We start from the raw sequence: 20355 nt of genomic DNA on the forward strand, positions 1-20355 counted from the left end.
ATAATATGATATAGCATTTGATTATATTTTGTTCTCTATATATAGTTTTAAGATATCAGAATGAGGAAACTAAGAGGGCAATCATACGGCTGGAGCAGGGTGCTCATTCTTATATGCAAAGAGCCATTGCATCTCATGGAGCATTTGCCGTTTTGTATGGTCGCCATTCAAAGCATTATATTAAAAAACCTGAGGTATTTCAATGCTACAAATCCTTCCCCAACCTATACTGGGTTGGCTTTATATTCTGTTTTGGCAGACCTCTCTTTCTGGTGTTTCCTTTTTAAGAAGCAATTTCTGAATAAATCTTCTAAATTTTACCACATAATTTTGTAAATACTATTACAGTAATTTTTTGATCAAAATTTTACCTTGAAAATCTAAAAACATTATCAGTTAAAAAATGGTATAATTCTGCATGATATGCTTTATTGCTGCAGTGGGTTCTGCACCCAGAAACCATGTCCAGACAAATGAATTTTGTGGCAAGAACTATGAGTTGGGATTTAACTCTCATCTATATTGCCTAAGTAATCAGTGTGGATTTTCTGATGATAAACATGAAATATATCTTGAAAAGAATCAAGCTGATAAATTTTTCTTGTTTGTCTTAAATGTGAACTTACAATATAAATAAATAAGTAAGGAGTTTTTTGGACTTAATTCCTAAAGTGATGTAGGTCTTGATGTGTTATAAATCAGGCTAACCAATGGAAATGCATGGTGCAAATCGTGCAAATCATTGTTAGGTAAGCATACATGTGACAATGCTATCAATGTTACATCATTTGTTTCTGTAGGTTTTACTTGGTAGAGCAACTGAAGACATCATTGTCGACATTGACTTGGGAAGGGAAGGGCGTGCTAATAAAATATCTCGACGGCAGGTGAGCTTTTCTGTGGTCACTTTGTTCAGTTATAGTAATGGCATTTTTGCTTTGATCTTTCTCTCCTTAACTGTCAAAGTGCTGATTTTACTCATATTTTCTGCTCTTGATCTGTTTCTGTGGTTATATATTGTGTTTATTCCTAGAGTTGTCTAGGTAAGACTTATAAAAGGGAAATAAATGCCAAAAGCATACATGTCACTAAATATTAGACCAGGTTAAATGCAGCAAGCTGGCATAAACTGATTCAAATCCCACCTTTCTCACCTTATCTGAGGACAGTGAGGTGTCCTAGGCTGGCTTATTTCAAAGCCTAAACCATTGCAGGTAGTGATAGATAAGGAGGGTACTTGCATGGCTTTTGTGGCCAACCAGAATAAAAAGCTTGTGGCCTGTTGGGTCAAATTACATTACCATTTTGTAATGCTTCTTATATTGATATGGCAACTCAAATGCAATTGAATGGGGCGGGAGATAATCCAATAGGCTCCAAGCCAAAAGGCAAAAACTCTATTGATACAGTTGAGGCAGAATCTGACTTAACCCTTTAAGGGGCAATCGGATCGAAACAAATGGTAGAGTTGAATAAGAAGATGGTTTGAATGGATCAGATGGAATCTTGAATGTTAAGGAAGTGTTCATTGGGAACAAAGCAGTTGGAGGTGGTTGGAGTTAAGGAGGCGATATCATGACATTTGGTAGTGCCAACTGTAGTAAGGGACATTGATGCGACTTTAGCAAAGGAGTTTTGGCAGGGTAACCATGCTATCTCATTGGAGACATGAGGCTTGGGTCACCTGTTGTATAACTGGATTTGGTACAGGACTGAGCCGAGACACAGCTTGCCAGGGGGGTTTGCACTTCCTTGGAGTTCCATAGAATTGTTGGGTCTGTCATCAAACTTAGATTTCTTTTCAGGATGGAAATTTTGTTTGTGAGTGGTTCAACCTATGTACTGGATATTGATATAAAAGTATTGGATACAACTTAGCCTTTGCCAGTGAGATACGAGGTGACTTCCTGTGAGAGTGATATTAGGGATAATTTAAGCCCAATAGTTTGTGAACCGCTTGATTGAATTGATCCAGATACAAGTGAGGAAATCAACCTAGTTGTTGGGGAGATTGATGCTTCGGAGTGGGTTTTGAGAAAAAAGTAAGGAGCTTTAGTAAGTACCTGGGTCTTCCCATTACAGTCACGGCATCTGTTCCCTTGCTGATTGCCATTAGGAAAGACAAGGAGGAAATCAGCAGGGGTTGGTAACAAACATGCAGCAAACTTAGTCTCACAGTGATGGAGTCATGGAAGATTAATATGCTATTACTTTGCAAATCCGTCTATTCAATAATTATTTTATTGGGTCCTCGTGTGAAGTCCAATTGAAGTGAAAGTCGTGCCCTTTTAATGGTCTAATTATGAGTCTTTTAGGGTTAAAACAATTTTTAAGTTGGGTTTTTATTTTATTAGTTATAGTCAGTTTTATATTGAGGGGCAAATCTGTAATTTCCGCAATTCCTGCAAATTGAGGGCATTTTGGTAATTTAGTTGAGTCTAGAATCTTTTAAGGTATTCTTTTTTTTTTTTTTTTTTTTTTTTTTTTTTTTTTTTTTTATAAATTTTTTTATATTTTATGAATAACGAAATATCATTAATCAAAAGTCCCATGTACACCGGGAGTGTATATGGAAAGGATTACATCAAGATTGAAAATTACAATGATCAAGCATAATAAAAAGATTAGAACAAGAAAAAACAGAACACCAAGCAAACAAAGAGTGGAGGAAGAGAGATTTAATCTCAAGAATTGACCGTTCCGTTCCCTCAAAGCATCTAGTGTTCCTTTCCCGCCAAAGACACCATAACACACAATGTGGGACAGCCCTCCACAAGTCTATATTGCGCTGTCTGCTTCTATGGTATTCTAAGTATCTTAGGTTTATTTACTTTGTGTCCAAGTTAGCTTTTATTAGGTTTTATTAGCAGTCCTAATACTAATAGGAATCCTATTACTACTAGTGCAAATAAGAGTCTTTATGTATATTGTACTCAATGTATTCAAAGTAAATAAAATGAGTTGATTAATAAAATTGGGTGTTTTGAGCAATTGGCACGTTGGCCTTAGTTGTTTCTTTCTCCTCCTTTCTTTCTAAGGTTACTGTTCACACAGCCCCTAAACAGCCCTAACTTCTCTCTAATTCTTCTTTTTCCTTACCCTAAACGGCTAAACCCACCACAACTAAACGTAGGCAAATCCGTAATTTGTCCTACATCTCACAGAGTACTAGGGAGCTTAAGATTTTGATATGTGCAGTGAATTATGATGGAAGATCAGTAAATAGTAGGTGAGGGGGAGTCAGTGATAGGGCTACTGACATATCATCAATAATGAGATTATGCCTACTTACCTGGAAAGTTAGGGGTTTGAACAACCCACAGAAATGGACAATGGTGAGGAACATGTTGAAGGAATGGAAGTGTGATGTGGCATGCTTGCAGGAGACCTAAATTGATGATATGAATAACAGCATCATTAGTTAGGAACCTGTGGTGGATTCCGTATGTAGATTGGGTGCTCATCACTCATCAATGCAGTTCATACAGCTAGTGGTACCATTCTGGTGTGGAATTGAAGGATTGTGGAGAAAGTTGATTCAAAATCAGATAGATTTTCTTTATTACAACAACAATAAAGCCTTAGTCCCAACTTTTTGGGGTTGGCCACTTGTATTCTTTTCCTTCATTCTATTCTATCCAAAGCCATACTCTCTGTTACATGTATTTTCTTCATTATGTTTGCTAAAAAATAGTGAAGCTGGCTTCTTATGGACTTGCAGTGGGGTTTTTGTCCCAAATGATAGTGATCCCAACATGTTATGGGAGGAGCAGAGAGATGTGAGGTAGAGATGCGAGGTTGCCTGGTGCATAGCTGTGGATTTTAATGTATTAGATTCCCTAGCAAAAGGTTAGGGTGTGATAGATTTAGGGCCTGTTTGATAAGTGAAAAATGTTTTGTATTTTAGTTTTTGTTTGCTAGGTGTTTTGTAAAATTGTTTACAAAATGTGTGTATGTTTTTTTTGATAGGTAATAAAAGTTTTATTGATAGCAAAAGTGCAATGTGTTTACAATTGTAAACTCACAGCAATGAAAAAATATATTCAAATCAAAAGGAAAATCTAACAGAAATAATGAAATCAGACAAGGAAATACAATGTGTGAGACTCCAAATACGAGACCACTCAAATAATTTCCTAGCTAGCGAATCATCAACAGATCAATAGGTCTCTCAATGTACTCAAAAGTTTGGGCATTGCGTTCCTTCCATACTAACCACATAAGACACGCTGGTACCATATTCCAAAATGTGTGTTCTCAAACTAAAACACAACTCCATCTTGTTTGGCATGATTTTTCACCCCAAAACTAGTCCCAATTTTCTGTGTTTGAAAACAGAAAACTGTATTTAAATTCTGCTACCAAACAAACCCTTAGTTCGTAATACTGGAGAGTTCAGATTTCATTATGAATTTAAATCTTATAGATTTACCTCTCAATGGGGTTTGTGGCCAAATAACAGTGGCTAACCATCCGTGTCACAAATAGATCGTGCTTTAGTATCTGCAGAGTGGAAGAACATTTAATGGATGTTACTCAAAGATTGATGCCACAACTAGTTTTGATCATAGTTCCATTTTGTAGTGGTGGGAGGTATACTGCAGGGAGAATGTGTATTTAAATCTGAAATATATGGTTGAAGAAGTAGAATGATTTGTTGACAATGTTTTAGTGGAATCGATGTGACTTTCATGGGCTTCCTAGTCACTGGCTGGCCAGAAGATTTAAAACTCTAAAAGAAGATTTGAAAACTTGGAAGAAGTGCAGGTCTAGGGACGTGGGTGTGAATAAAAGGAGATTGCTTAATGAAATATTGTGCATGGATGAGAAAGAGGGACAAAATGGACTGACTTCGGAAGAGAGAAATTGAAGGGAGGAGTTGAAATCTGAAGTGGAGAAATTGTCAACCTTGGAAGAAATTTCTTGGCCAAAGGAAGGAGATAGCAAAACCAGATTTTTTTCACAGTTTGGCGAATTCTCATAGGTGATCTAATCATATTGGGCATTGGAGTTGGATGGAATGGTGTATGAAGAGGACTTAAGAGGTTAGCAATATTATCAATTTCTATGGCTCCCTTTACAAAGAAACAAAGAAGAGACCATGTGTGGATGGGCTGGTGTTTTCATCCATAGATGAGGAAGATAACAGTTTGATGGAAACGGAATTTGAAAAGGATAAGGTAGTACAAGCTCTAAAGGAATTGAGGAAAGATAAAGCCCCTGGACCAAATGGTTTTACTGTGACCTTTTTTCAACATTGTTGGCAAGTGGTGGAATGCCATGTGAATGTGATGGCTTTGCTTAAGGAGTTTTATGAAAGTTTGAAAAATCTCTTGATGCCTCTTTTATTGTATTAATCCCTAAGAAAGCTAATGCTATAAATATAAGAGATTTAAGGCCTATTAGTTTGGTTGGAAGCATTTGTAAGATATTAGCAAAGTTGTTGCTGAATAAATTAGTATCTGGGTCCCTAAACACATTTGTGGGCTGGAGGTAGATTCTAGATTTTGTACTAATTGCAAATGAATGTTTGGATAGTCAATGTCCTGTGTCCCAAGAATGATCTGCAAGTTTGATATTGAAAAGGCTTATGATCATTTTAATTGGGAAGTTTTAGTTTATTTGCTAGGTAGAATGGGCTTGTTGATAATTGGAGACTATGGATATACTCTTGCGTATTAATTGTACACTTCTAGGGCTAGTGAATAGCCCACCCTTAGGTTTCTTTAATACCTCTGGGGATTTACGGCAAGGAGATCCACTTTTATCATTGCTAATTATCTTATGGAGCCGTTGAGTAGAATGTTGAAAACTGAGGAGGAGGTTTCATTTTAGGCTTCAAGGTTGGGGATGGATCTAACTCCAGTATGATAATTTCTCATCTTCTATTTGCTGATAATACCATTTTATTAGCAATGCTAGTGATGCATGACAAAGACAAAACTTATGCAACGTGGAAATTAAAGTACATAAAATATAAATAACCCAAAAATCAGAACCTAGGCTTGCTCAGAATTAGCACCAAACAAAAAGAAACAAAACCTAGGAATTAAAAAACTCCAACAATAATTTTTATTATTCAAGCAAACTGTCTAACCATCTTCATTGGAGTACAATAGAGTGCTTATCTAGACGACTAGGGCTAAACTAAAAATTCTAATTGACTTAAGAAAGCCTAATTCTTGAGTTACAAAAATACCATAGACCATAGGAAATTAAATAAAAAACTAATAATCTAATTAACTAATAAGACCTAAAATAAATTTATCAAAAAAAAAAAAAAAGACCTAAAATAAAATACAATTGACCTCCAAAATTAAATAATACTAAATTGAAATAAAATTGTCTTCACTCTTACTGCATCACTTTTCTTTTATATTGTTTTAACACCATCCTTTTGTAAAGTCTAAACAGGAACTGAATGCATTCTTAAGAAGGTTCAAGTGGCAACATTTGGGGGTAAGATGTGCAACAAGGGCCAATGAATATGCTACTCCAAACGAGTAAATTTGCTTTAAGCTGATGGTGAAGAAAGTAAAATAGTAGGTCAAAAAGTATGGGGGTAGAAAAAGCAGGAAAAGACATGATTCTCGAGGATTAGGAGGATAGGATTATGTTAAAACTTTTAGGAATAAACTATTTCTAGTCATATGAATAATATGAAGTGCACCACTTTTCGTAGCCTAGTATTGCCATTTGACCAAAGAAAATAGCAGTAAAATTAAGTACCATGGTTCACATAATGGCCACAGCACCTGTCGTTGAGGGTAGAGATTTTCTTCTGCCAAGTAAAATATTGATGATTTGTGATTTGTCTATGTTATTTGCATGATTTTCTTATATATAAAAGCAGGTTTCTTTTTTATTTACTAAAGTCTACTTGTTTGTTTAATTTGTTTTGTGTGTTTTTGTGTCTGTATGTGTGTTTTAGTTAAGAAACATGAACATTTTATCTTTATCAGGGATGCCACTGATCTCAGCCAGGACACATTTAGATTCTCTTGACACCCTCTTTGCTAACCCACCAGAGGGTAGTTATTCTTCTTTGACTTAAACTTTTGAAGTGAGAACTTTCCTCTTTTCCTTGTATGTTAGGCTATTATAGAGATGGACAAACGTGGATCGTTCTGTCTGAAAAATCTTGGCAAGTGTTCAATTTCAGTGAACAACAAGGAAGTAGGCCCTGGTCAGAGTCTAAGCCTTATTTCTAGCTGTTTGATTGAGGTATGTTCCTATAGCTTCTTAAACATGAATATAATAAAATGGTATTATAAGTTCTATTGTGGATTTCTTGGAAAACCTTGCCTCTCCAACTTTGCAATGCTTGCCTTACCTTCATTTGGAAGTTTATAAAGGAATGGAATGAAATGAAATGAATAAATCATAAAAAAAAGGGGAAAAAATGGATTTTATTTAAGTAATGAAATGGAATTAAGTAATTTTATTTGGATATTTTAAAATAAAAGAATGGAAATGATTAGAATGCAAGTACCCTTTTTAGAAGTAACATTAGAAGGAATGAAAATGAATCATTTTAATACCCTTTTTTTAAAAGGTTAAATGTGTAGAGGTATTTTGGGAGTTTTAGTGAAAATTTCATTAATTTACTTTCTTTCCTTCCCTCTAATTCCTCCCAATTTTGGAAAGAATGAAAATTTGAGGTTTTGAAGGAAAATTGAGGAATGAGTGTTCTCTCCTACACATTCCATTCCCTCCAACTTCAACCCCCAAACAAGAGGATGGAAGAAATATACCAAAATAATTCTTGGACAAAGTTTTGCCACAAAATTAGTTGTTGCTTTAAGCTACAGCCTTAATTTTTTTTATTGGAGGTGAATTTTGACAAATCCACACCATTGGATTTATTTTTTTCTTATATCTTCCATACTTGTAAAATTTCTAAAAAATTAAAAATCAATAGCTATGTTATCAATAAATTGTTTAAATTGCAAATTTTTGTAGTTTAAAATTATGTATAAAATATAAGCTCATAGATCATTCAGTAAAAAATATCTGATTGACACAAAATTTGATATGTGTATTCAGAACGTAAAGAACATGTAATTCAACGGTTAGATTTCAAAATATGTAGTAATTTTTATTTTATTGTTTAAGGTTGTAGCCTTTGGCTATAACTAATTTTGTAGTTAAATTTTGTCCATAATTCTTTTCATTTCATTTCTTTCCCTTCCTCCTTTCTCTCCTCCCAAACGGGGTTTAGTATCTTTCATGTTTAGCACCGCCCAGTCTTGGTGGTGATTCTGTTTCATCATTTAATTAGGCGAATTCTGATCTGTTACCTAGGGTAACATTCTAAAATTGCTATTTTTATTTAATTACTGCTTAGGATCTTGAGTCTTCTGTAAAACCTGACCCTTTATTAGGCGTCATTAATATTTCTCTCTCTCTCTCTCTCTCTCCTTTATCTTGTTTATCAATTCTTTTTTTTGCTGAATAAGACTATCTTGTTTATCAATTCATCTCTCTACATTCTTTCTTGTACATGATCAAAATTCTCTGTTCAGAATCCCGCACCTAATTGGGTAGTAGGTACATTTGGGATTGTGACTCTAATATTCTTAGTTTCTTGCACTTATTTCCACATATACTCTGTTCTCATCATCTGGCCCATTAGGTTCGTATGATATCATGAAGAAATTTTCGCAATGCCTATATTTTGGGTACAAAATTTAGACCCATAACAGCAGACAATGTTCTCTAGCAGCCTGTGGCTAATCTTCTATTTTTATAGTGCTGTTGTGTTTAAATCACTGGATCTATTATTGTAGGGGTATCCTAGTACAAATTATGCCTTACCTATAAGATTTCATTACATTTTCATATGGCCACAACGGGAATGCCATTGGATAATAAATTAATGAACTATATATTGAAATTTGAGACGATTTGTCATGAAAATTAAATATGCAGATACGAGGAATGCCATTCGTATTTGAGACGAGCCAAACTTGTGTGAAGCAGTATTTGGATAACATCACCAAGAACAACCAATTGTAGAAGCACCTAATGTGAATTGTAGCTGAGGTGCTGTGACCAAAAATCGCATCAGAAGGTGCTCATTTTTGCCGCGCTTTCTGGGTTCTTTGGGGAAGCTATATCAAGTCTGTTGTATGTAACTAATTACTGTGAAGTGAACTGTCTTGTTTTTATTTTTAGGTTACAAAGCACTTTCAAAATGTTTTTAATCTGTATGTAACACCCCCCAAAAACAAACAAAAACAAAAAATCATAGGGTATATTGGTAATTATTGCTTCATCCACAATATATTTTTGGCGAAAATATACTTTTTGGTCTTTACATTTTGGACCGATTCTCATTTTGGTCCTTATTTTGATTTTGCTACTATTATAGTCCCTAAAAACAGAAAATCAATTTTATTTTGGTCTCTACCATCAACCCACTAACAGAAAATTCTTACGTGGTAGATGAAACGCCCTGCTTGCTGACGTGGCATTGATGTGGCCATTAAAATATTATTATAAAAATTATTTGGCATTTTTAAATGCCACGTCAGATTTAAATTAATAAAAATTAATTTTTAAAAAAGCCAAGTCAGAAAATTAAAAAAAAATTAAAAAAACATTAATCTAATTAATTTTTTTTTTTTTACTTTTCATTTTTTTTTTTATAACTTTTCATTCTAATTAAATTAGTTTTCTTGATGCAGTAAGAGTTTCATTTATTAAATGTTTAAAACATTTTTTTCATTTGAGAATTTTCGGAATATCAAGTTCTTCCCCAAACATGTTCTTCTTCTTCCTTTCTCTTCACACAGACTCTCTCTTCCTTCCACCCAGACCCCTCCATGAACAACCACTTTAAGCTCTAGGTATTTGCTGATTCTTGCTCTCCCTCTCTTTGATCTTTCTCTCTCCCAGTTGATTGAGTGCTCTGGAATGGGGCTTGGTCTAAATCGGGTTCTCAAGCTTGACCATGGAGCTTTTATGGTTGAGTGAAGGTAGCAGGATCGGTTTGGATGGTGGGTTAGTTGGATTTGTGGGTTATGTATTAGTTGTTGGTGGGTGTTGTGTGTTGTTGTGAAACCCCAGATCAGTTGTGGTTGTGGATTGGTTTGGATTTGTGAGCTGCGATTGGTTGTTGGAGGGTGTTATGAAACACAGATCAATTGTTGGTAGCTAGGTGAGTCATGGAAACGAGAGAATTAGATAGGGAGGTGTTGGTGAATGACGGCTTGTATTGATTCGGTTGTTGTCACGACATGGCTGTCAGTGGCTGGGTTCTGGGTTTCAAATTTGTGTTCATTATCTAGATTTTTGCTATGTGTTCACTTTTTGGGTTTATGTTAATAGAGAGATGGAGAGTTTTAATAACATTGTGATTTCGGTTGCAAAGTTTGTTGTCATTTTTTTTTTCCTACTCAATCTGGGTTTTTGCTATCATCTCAAGCTCAGATTTTAATATCGGTGTGTGTGTGTGTTTGAGTTTGAGACTGCAGTTGTCTGTGTGTGTTTGAATCTATGAATGTTTTAGTACTAGTGTTTTTGATTTTTTTTTTCTCTTCTTACTTATGTGTTCTTGATTTAGATTAAGAAATAATTAATTAAGATCAAAGGATTCCAAAGTCCACCCAGATGTGAATTTTTCTGGTTTTGAACTTTTCTGGACTTGTGGATGTATGTTCTTATGGGAAAAAAAATGAAAAGTAAAAAAAAAAATTAATTAGATTAATGTTTATTTAATTATTATTTTTTCTGACATATCTTTTTTAAAATTAATTTTTTATTAATTTAAATCTGACATGGAATTTTAAAAAAGCCAAATATTTTTTTAATAATATTTTAATGGCCACGTCAGCGCCATATCAGCAAACATGGCACTCTGTCTGCCACATAAGAGTTTTCCATTAGTGGGTTGACGGCAAGAACCAAAATAGAATTGATTTTCTTTTTTTAGGGGTTACATTAGTAGCAAAATCAATTTAAGGACCAAAATGAGAATTGACTCAAAATGTAGGAACCAAAAGTGTATTTTAGGTTATATTTTTTTTCAAAAAAAGTAATTTAATGGTTACAACAATTGGGAGTGGAGATTTAAATTCTAGATCTCTCAGTAAAAAAAATATTAGGAAATGTCAGTTGAACTATAAGACTCTTAACCACATCAACTAAAAAGATAACATTAGGAGACTAAAAAGATAACATTAGGAGGCTGTTCTCCAAAGTTCTAAATGGCCGAATATGAAGTTCTGTACACAAGCTATTTGATTAATGAGTTAGAATTAAATGCAGATATTTTGGTATATTCTTATAACATTAAGAATAAATTCTATAAGAATCCGATGGATAAAGGTTCTCATATTATGTTATACCAAGGACCAAGGCAAACTCTCAATTCAGATTTTGTATGATCTGGACCAAATTTGATGTGTCCACAGCCCTAAGAAAATTCAAATTGTTAAATTCTGGTCTTATATGCCATTCCTCTCATGATGGAACTGGAAGTGAAGGTATTGGAGAGCAATAGCAATTCTCCCATCCGATCTTGCAATGCAAAATTGCAGACTCAAGAATGAGTTAGATGGCGAATTGTTTTGTTGGGATTTTAAGACCAATATTTAACTTTTGAGGGAACCAAATTTAGTTATTTTAGCTTTAGATCTTTAAAATATTATAATAAATTTTAAAATTTGGGGATGGTCCCATTAGTCTCTTGTTAGTTCCGTCATTGATTTGAAATTGATCATCCATGATCTATAAAAATGAACTAACATATGTTTGAACAATTTCTCAAAATATGTGTATATATATATATATATATATGTGTGTGTGAACACTTGGAATTTTTACGTTAATCAAAAGAAATAAAAATATCCATTGATAATATAAGAAAAAATCATCAACCTAAATGCACCTACATAGTCATTGGATGTGAAAGGAAATGAAGATATAGAAACCAAACAATTTTTTTGTAAATATTGTTTTTTTTTTTTTTTTTGTTGTTGCTAAATTGTAAATTTTGGTTTCAATTTTAGTACTTCTTGCGAGTTTGAACTGTAATAAAGTTATAGTTTTAATTATAAATTTGGTCTTCAACTTTGGTTTTATATTTTAAATGGTTTCCATTTAACTTTTAATCTTTTAAATTTGTGTTAAAATTTCTACTCTTATGAACGAAATAATTATGATGTGATAAATAGAAATGCTAAAATCAAGTATGATTACAAATTCAAATCTACCATATATGTTAACTTAAAGTCGTGAATTCTATATTTTACATTGAAATCATAAGTGATTTCAAATTTTCCTTTCATATGTCATCCTAAAATCATAAGTTCAAATTCAAGCTCACAATTTTTAAATCTTGAAAATATGAATCGAAGCAGTGTCTTTAAAAATGTTACCCTTTTTATATTATTTCAAAAATACAATATTGTCTTTACCAAAAAAAAAAATTTAACATAAAAAATTTCTGCCAAAATCACTCACCCTTCGTCACTACACTTGGATCAAGTCCCAAGCGCACGTGAGGTTCAGTCATACATTTAAGCAACCCAACATCTTATATCAAATCTCATGGCATCTCAGATTCTCAATGATCTCATGTCACATCATGTTCATGTGGGTCCCTTCTCTCATAACTTCGATTATATCCTGAAAAATCTATCAACCTCACCGTACAAATACAACCAATCTCAATCTCAATCTCAATCTCTCTTCCTTTGTACTCCTCTTTCTCTCTTCTTCAACACTCAGATCTACCATCACCTTCAAAGCTCAGAAAAGCTATGGCCATGTACAATGGTGCTTTCTTTGATCTCTCATTATTGCTTCTAATGTTAGCATTTTCCCAACGTTTCTTCCTTGTAGATTCAACAACCGACCCAGCAGATATTAAGGTTCTCAAAGATCTGAAAAATGGTCTCAACCCAAAGTCCATCGTACCTGGTTCTTGTCTAAGTTCATGGGACTTTTCGTTGGACCCATGTGACCACGTCTTCAGTAACCACTTCACGTGCGGTTTCAGATGCGACCGAGTTGTCTCCGGCTCATTCCGAGTCACCGAGATCACTCTCGATCCGGCGGGTTACTCAGGTTCACTCGCTTCCACTACGTGGTCCCTCCCTTACTTACAAACCCTCGAAATTTCAGACAACTCGTTCTCGAGCTCAATCCCAGACTCACTGTCCAACTTGACTCGCCTCCGCCGACTCAGCCTCTCCAGAAACTCGCTCTCTGGTCCAATCCCCGACTCGCTCAGCTCACTCTCTCAGCTCCAAGAGCTCTACCTCGACAACAACGAACTAAACGGTCCCATCCCTTTAACCTTAAACAAACTGGTTAACCTGAAAAGACTCGAAGTCCAAAGAAACAACCTCAGTGGCAAGATTCCCAATCTGGGTTCTCTCAGAAACCTCTATTTCTTCGATGCCAGCGATAATGAGCTCTCTGGTGAAGTTCCATTAACATTGCCAAAGTCCCTTGTCGAGGTCTCTGTTCGAAACAATAACTTACAAGGAAACCTCCCAGAAAGTTTAGCCAATTTGGGTTATTTACAAGTACTCGATTTGAGCCATAACGAGCTCAGTGGGCCTGTGATTTCAGTTCTTTTCGACCATCTTTCACTTCAACAACTCACACTCTCTCACAACAATTTCACATCTATGGAAGTGCCTAGTAACTATGTTAATAGCAGATTGATAGCCATTGATCTGAGCTATAACGAGCTTAGAGGATTGTTGCCAGTGTTTATTGGATTAATGCCAAAGCTGTCGGCTTTGTCTTTGGAGCACAACAAGTTTACAGGGATGATACCAATGGCGTATGCTATGAAAGCTGCTGTTCCTGCAGGAGCTGGAACAACGGCGTCGCTTCAGAGACTGTTGCTTGGTGGGAATTACTTGTTCGGGTTGATACCAGATGCTTTGATGGGTTTGAAACCGGGTTTGGCTAATGTGAGCCTTGTGGATAACTGTTTGTACATGTGCCCTGAAAAGTTTTTCTTCTGTCAAGGTGGGGATCAGAAGTCTTTAGTGGATTGTAAGAATTTTGGGTCTGTGATTCCTTGAGATTGACATGTACAATGTATCTTCAATTGTTTAACATTGTACACTTTCTTTGTCACTATATATATATATATATATATATATATTTTGTATGATATGTTATGATTGTTGCACAAAAATATTATCACTACTAAATGTGATAATGCAACAATCTTAATTTAGTATAACAAAGTGTAAAACATATTATGAAATTTTTTTTGTGACTTTTGACGTTACTCAAGTTTTAAGGGTTGTAAAGGTAGCAATAGGTGGATGTATTACTTTTCTTCTTTCAATATTTGAAATATGGGTTTGAAACTTTGAATATAGTGACATTCAAGTTGCTATCGAGTGATCGATATCGAGATCTGTGGAATGAGTCAAGCATACCCAGCAAGCATCTTCTTAAGCCGGCATGTAGGTAGACTAATAATAGTTGATATCTTCACTAGAACTCACAAAATCAAGATGCAATTTCTCTTTACAGATATGGACAATTTCATCCATTTGTATTATTGCTAACTCCGCACAAACTTTGCATCTTCAAAATGGGATTCCACTTGAAAGTTGAATCTTTTATATAAAAGCTCCAAAAGAGCAATATTTTTACAAAATGTTTCAACGAACCCAACTATGTTAACATACTATTTTCCAACTAAGTTTTTGATTGCCACACACTTTTTTATTTTAGTTTATTTTGCTTAGATACACTTTTTAAAAATCTCACATTTGCAAGGTAATCCAATTTCAACAACAAAAAAGCAATTCAAGAAAAAGCCAAATAAGCTGTCCAAGTGATATTTTAATTTTATGGGATTGGTTAAGAACTTCTTAGGCGATTTTCTTCCTATTAATTTTTCCCCTTAGTTGATGTGAAAGAAAATTGAAACTCTTTTTTCTTTTTTGAGCTTTTGCTCAATACAAAAAGGCAAAATTATACACATTTCAAGTGATGATTAGATTACTTTTTATCAAGTATCGGTAGTGAACCATGTATAAGTAATGTAATCTAATTACAAGTTGACATATGTCATATGTGCGAGTTTAATCCATCTCTTACATGATATGTTAGAATAAATTAAAGGCAAATGAACTCTTAAATTATACCATTTGTATCCTTAGATGACCCATTAGAGCATAATTTGCAACTCTAGACTTCTTAGTTGCAAGTGTAACTGTTATATGTTCTGTGAGTCAGTCTCCGTACAAGATCCTATGTATCGAAACCTATTTTTATCAAGTCTAGATCTTGGACTTATATAGTAAACTGTATTGCCATTTATTAACTGCAATGTTTTCAAGCTTGTCATTTTTGTGATACGTATCCTTCATTTTATATGTTAACAACTTAAACATATTGGCATATTATATAGTTTCAACATGTAATATATCATATATGTAAGGTAAAAAAAAATTCAAATATGTTTAACTAATTCTAATAGATGGTTAAAATATTACGTAGTTTAGTATTTAAAATTGAAGAGGCTGCCCTGTTTTCGTGCCTCCACGTGCAGTTCATTTAAAAACCTCATGGCCTTGGCATTATATAAATCTAAGTTCCAACGGTACAAAGACAAGATCGTTTCCTTTAGAGTCTAGAGGGGCTTCTGTTGATCTCATGTCTATTACATTATTAGATGTCGTTTCTATTTTGTCTGCTTATAACACGAACATACTGAAACTCTTTCAATGTTCATTTAGAAAATAATATTAACTTGTTTTTATATGGATTCCTTTTTCTACTTTTATATAGAAAGATTAGGTACTTTTATTCATCATGAAGGAAATTTACATTTGTATATTAATGCATGGGGGAGTAAGCTAGGAAATTTACAATAGTCCTTGCAAAGCTACTAGCTTGCTAGGCAATACAACAGACCACCTTACTTATAACAGTAGAGGGGGATTAAGTTATAACTTATAAGGTTCATGGCGTGTAAGTACCAACTTGATCCCTAAAAATATACAATTAATTTGGGGACAATTTTCAATGACAGCTTCCTTAGGATTTAGTTGGAATGACCTCTAATGAGTGTGAGATGCTTCAATTAATTTTTATTTTTTTTATTTTATAGATATGATATATATTTTTGGTAATATGGATACATATAAAACAAAATATATGTTTATTTCATGATGATTACCTTTTATTATCAGGTTAAAACACAAAATCACTCTCAAATAAAATAAAAAAAAAAGGTTAAGACACAAAATAAGTTTAGGTGTAACTAAAATATTTTCTTTTTTCATTTAAAAAAAAATTATTTTCCATCTTTGTCAATTGCAGGTAAGGTAAGCACAAAAATTTACGAATCTTCAGAGGGAAAAAAAATGCCAGATTCTTTTTTAAAGCTGAATAACGAAAAAGGCCGGATTCATGGGCCAAGGGCATTATTATGACCCAAAAGAAAAGTTGTGGATTTAGAATGACAAAATGCCCACTACTTTTCACTTGGGCCCATAAGAATTATGACAGATCTGGGCCATAATTCTGACCTTGAGCCTGGGCTTGCCTCTCACCTCCAGTTGAAAAATAAATCTCACAAATTTTTTGTGAAATCGATTAGTATATACTCCACTTGCATATTAATGATATTATGAGCAACAAGCCCCGGGAATATTGTCATGCACAAACCAAGATTTGTTTTTCAGTCATAGCATGAAAAAATAAATTCACCAATTTGGGTAATAAAAATATATGAAGATTTAAAATTATATTAATAAATTAAAAAACAAAACTAAAATTTAAAATTATATTAATAAATTAAAAAACAAAACTAACATATATGAAATATTAATAAAATAACAAATAATTATGTTTTAATGCATTTCAACTCAATCATCAATCAAAATAGAACTTTTATTTTTTATTAACATGAGTGTCCAAGTCTTTTTGCACACCTAACTAATTCTTCGAGTGAGTGTAGCTCCTTTGTACTACTACTCACAACGAGTAATTCAATGCTATCAAAATTTATAAAAAAAACCAAATACACAAACAAAAAATAAATGTTGTTATCTCAACACTCTATCAAAACTACTAAGAATTATGTTCTCCTCATTAAACAATACAAAATAAATAGATAAATGATGATTTCCAAAAACATAATTTGTTCTCTATTCTCTTAGTTATATCAGAACCAAAGCACACATACATAGTTAAACTTCATTTTTCTTTTTATTTTTTTATTTTTTTATTTTTTTATAACTAAAATTAGTAAATCAATTGAGGTTAAATAAAGAAAAAAATAATACACTTTTCCAATCCCAAAGTCTAAGCATTTTCCAACCCAACGGTTTGAGGTGTTACCCTAAACAAGGTGCCAGCACTTCTAGTTCTAGAGATGGTAGATATTTTCGATACAATAACACTGCTTGATTTTAGAGATTTGTTAACTTAAAAGTTTTATTTTATTTTTATATTTTAAGAGAGGGGTCACAGATATGAGCCAAATGGCCAATTATTTTATAATTTTTGGGGGATTTCTTTGACCCAATTAAATAATTGGGGAGAACGAGTATAATACGGATACACAAGAATTAAACTCTTATGTTATTATATACAGTATGTCATAAAAATACTATAAATAAGAAAGAAAAAAAAGACCCTGCATATTACCAATTCCTAGATTGAACTTTAATTATATTATGGACCAAGTAGCCCAAACTAGTGTCAAATATATTATGGTCCAAATAGTTCAAACCAATTTTAAGCACATGTATTTGTAGAACAAACACATTAACATTATGTTAGTCTATGGTTAGTCTAGAATTAGTCAAGTATTCTCTGGTACACAAACTTTAAATTGGATTCATTGTAACACAAGTGCTTAATATGATATGTAATCATCTAAACTGTGGATATAAGATGTTAGGTCGAAACACATAAATTTTTGTGTGTACTCTCTCTTTCATACTTCCCCTCATCGTTCAATCATTACTCACAACAACTTTCATTGACAATGCAGGCTGGCTCATTTATAAGAACTAGTACCAGTAAGAGGACAATTTCAATTTTCAACTACTCAAGCAAGCTCAAAATAATTTTTTGGGTTCTTTTTCTTTGATGTTCCTACTTGCTAGTGGCATCTTATGTGCAGGAAGCCAGACTAGCTACCGTTTAATCCTGACAAATGTGACCATCATTTTCATACTGTCACAGACTCACAGAAGCTAATTAGCTACCATTTAGTCCCCACAAATGTGACCATCATTTTCAGTAATCAATACTGGTACGTCTCTCTCTCTCTCTCAAGTCCAGTTGCTTACACAGAGAGCAGTATCTTTCAATTTTCATGTACTCTCTTTCTTTAGTTCTACTTAAAAATTTGAGGCAGTGGTCCAAGAATTGGATTTGTCCACCCGAATCCAGCTTGCTAGATGCACTAAAAGTCTAAAGTTCACCAAACATGAATTGCGGATTAAGGCTTCTTTATTATCACGATTCTATTTCTATTCGATACAGAAAATAACGGTTGTTAAAGTTATTAAAATGGTCTTCTTGATGCTGTTATTTTTGTATCACACATTTTACCAATAATTCCTAATGGATAGAGGAATGGCGTGACATGTTCAAGCTTGATCCCACTCCACAACTCGATCTAGGAGAACCCAAATTCGATAGTATCAACAAATCATATGAACTTGGTTGGATAAATTACAAATTGCACACTTCTACTTTGTTTAAAATTCAATACAGTCTTGTAATTTCTGATTTATTCATTTCATTCCTATAACTTTCATCAGTTTTTAATATATCCCTTTTTGTCATTTTGTTAAAGGGCAACTAATGGCATAATGGGACGGAATTAGATAGAAGGGCCACATTAAATAAAAGTAAAAGTTATAGGATTGAAATGAATAAACTAAAAGTAACATGACTATATTGAATTTTGAGTAAAGATAGAGGGTGCAATTTGTAATTTAGTCAGCTTAGTTTCATGCCTTTATTTCAATTGTCAGATTGGAGTAAGCTTGATGTAAAAAAAACCCTCAATCGGATCACTTACCTAAAATTAAAATTCACATGACTATGCAAGCAGGAAAATGGAAAATTGATGGTTGTCATCTTGAGTTAATCACATCAAATGAGATCATTTCTTAGGTTTTTGCGCTTCCATTGACATATCAAAAAACTTTCCCTAGGATATCCTATTGGTATGAGAGAGAGAGAGAGAGAGAGAGAGAGAGAGAGAGAGAGAGAGAGAGAGAGAGAGAGAGAGAGAGCATAACTTACTTTTTTTGTCTTAAACCTACAAGTGAAACTATTCCCTGAACTTTATAATTAATATACTAGCCTCATCAACGTGCTTTGCTCGTGTGATGAGGTTTTTTTGTTTGTTTAGTTTCATAATGTTTAAATGTGATATAAAGATAGTGTCATAATTTTTAGAATCTTTCTCTATATGATTAAAAAAAAAAAAGTTATTTGTGCATGGGTTTAAATTTGAAATTTTGAACTTAAAAAAAGAAGTGGTAATTCAGATAAAGAGGAGAAAGAAAAACCTAAAACTTAGGAATAATAAATTACTCTTTTAACAAGTTTGTGTTTTTTAATTTAAAATTATTTAACTAAAAAAAGGGGTGTTTTAGAGAGTTTAAAAATTTATGTGAGGATATTTTAGTACGAAAAATGATGAAATCCAAACAAGGAATCCTATTATTAGTAGTATAGATATAGATAAAAATATATGTGAGTTGAAAGTTTTGACCCAAAAAAATTTACATCTACCTCCACTCAAAAATAAAAAATGAAAGTCAGTCTCATAAATTAAAAGCTGGCTTAAAGAATTAAAAAATTAAAATGGTCACCTAAGCTATATTTGTATTTAGCACGATACTTTTGTTATATTTTATTTAAAGCGCAAAGTAAAAAGTTTGAAACTAAAGATTTGGGGGGTTGTTTTGTTTTTTTGGCTCCACAAATATTTAAAAAAAAAAAAAGAAGCCTGAAAGCATTAATTGGATTTTTTTTTTTAGTTAGAAGAATATTATTGGTCATAGAATAAGATTTTTTAAAAATGACTTTCTTCCTATAATGGTTCATGTTATTTCCTTCATGGGTTGAATATTCGCCTGATAAAGATGCAAAATTTTATTTTCTATGCATTATCTTTAATAAGCCATTTGAGATTCTTAGGCATAATGCATTCACTATCGATGGATTTAAAATTTTTTTTTTAAAAAAAATTAGGGATAGAAAAGGATGAAAGGAATAAATTGGTACATTTTAAAAATTCAAAGGACAAAAATTGAGGGACAAAAATACAATCTACCCTATATTAATTCACCATTGAATTTTAGTATATTTCTTATATTAGAAAATTTTTTA

The 20355-nt window shown here is 33.1% G+C and overlaps 2 protein-coding genes across 2 annotated transcripts in view; both read left to right on the forward strand.

Annotated features, from left to right (window-relative positions):
• Positions 1-9316, forward strand: part of LOC115959194 (microspherule protein 1-like) — an 11846-nt gene extending 2530 nt beyond the window's left edge. The window contains exons 2-5 of the mRNA XM_031077513.1: positions 46-194; positions 801-887; positions 7096-7224; positions 8932-9316. Coding sequence (XP_030933373.1) covers positions 46-194; positions 801-887; positions 7096-7224; positions 8932-9018 — 452 coding nt within the window. The 3' untranslated portion in view covers positions 9019-9316. The remainder of the gene's footprint in view (positions 1-45; positions 195-800; positions 888-7095; positions 7225-8931) is intronic.
• Positions 9317-12579: 3263 nt separating this feature from the next.
• On the forward strand, positions 12580-14311 carry LOC115977849 (leucine-rich repeat receptor-like serine/threonine-protein kinase BAM1). Its single transcript, XM_031099873.1, has one exon. The coding sequence runs from the start codon at positions 12768-12770 to the stop codon at positions 14046-14048; it is 1281 nt and encodes a 426-aa protein (XP_030955733.1). The 5' UTR covers positions 12580-12767; the 3' UTR covers positions 14049-14311.
• The last annotated feature ends 6044 nt before the right edge of the window (positions 14312-20355 follow it).

The sequence above is a fragment of the Quercus lobata genome, chromosome 2 (genome assembly GCF_001633185.2).
Source record: "Quercus lobata isolate SW786 chromosome 2, ValleyOak3.0 Primary Assembly, whole genome shotgun sequence".
Taxonomy (NCBI): domain Eukaryota; kingdom Viridiplantae; phylum Streptophyta; class Magnoliopsida; order Fagales; family Fagaceae; genus Quercus; species Quercus lobata.

Coding starts and splice junctions, on each gene's coding strand:
- LOC115977849 (XM_031099873.1), top strand. CDS start 12,768: ATGGCCATGTACAATGGTGCTTTCTTTGATCTCTCATTATTGCTTCTA.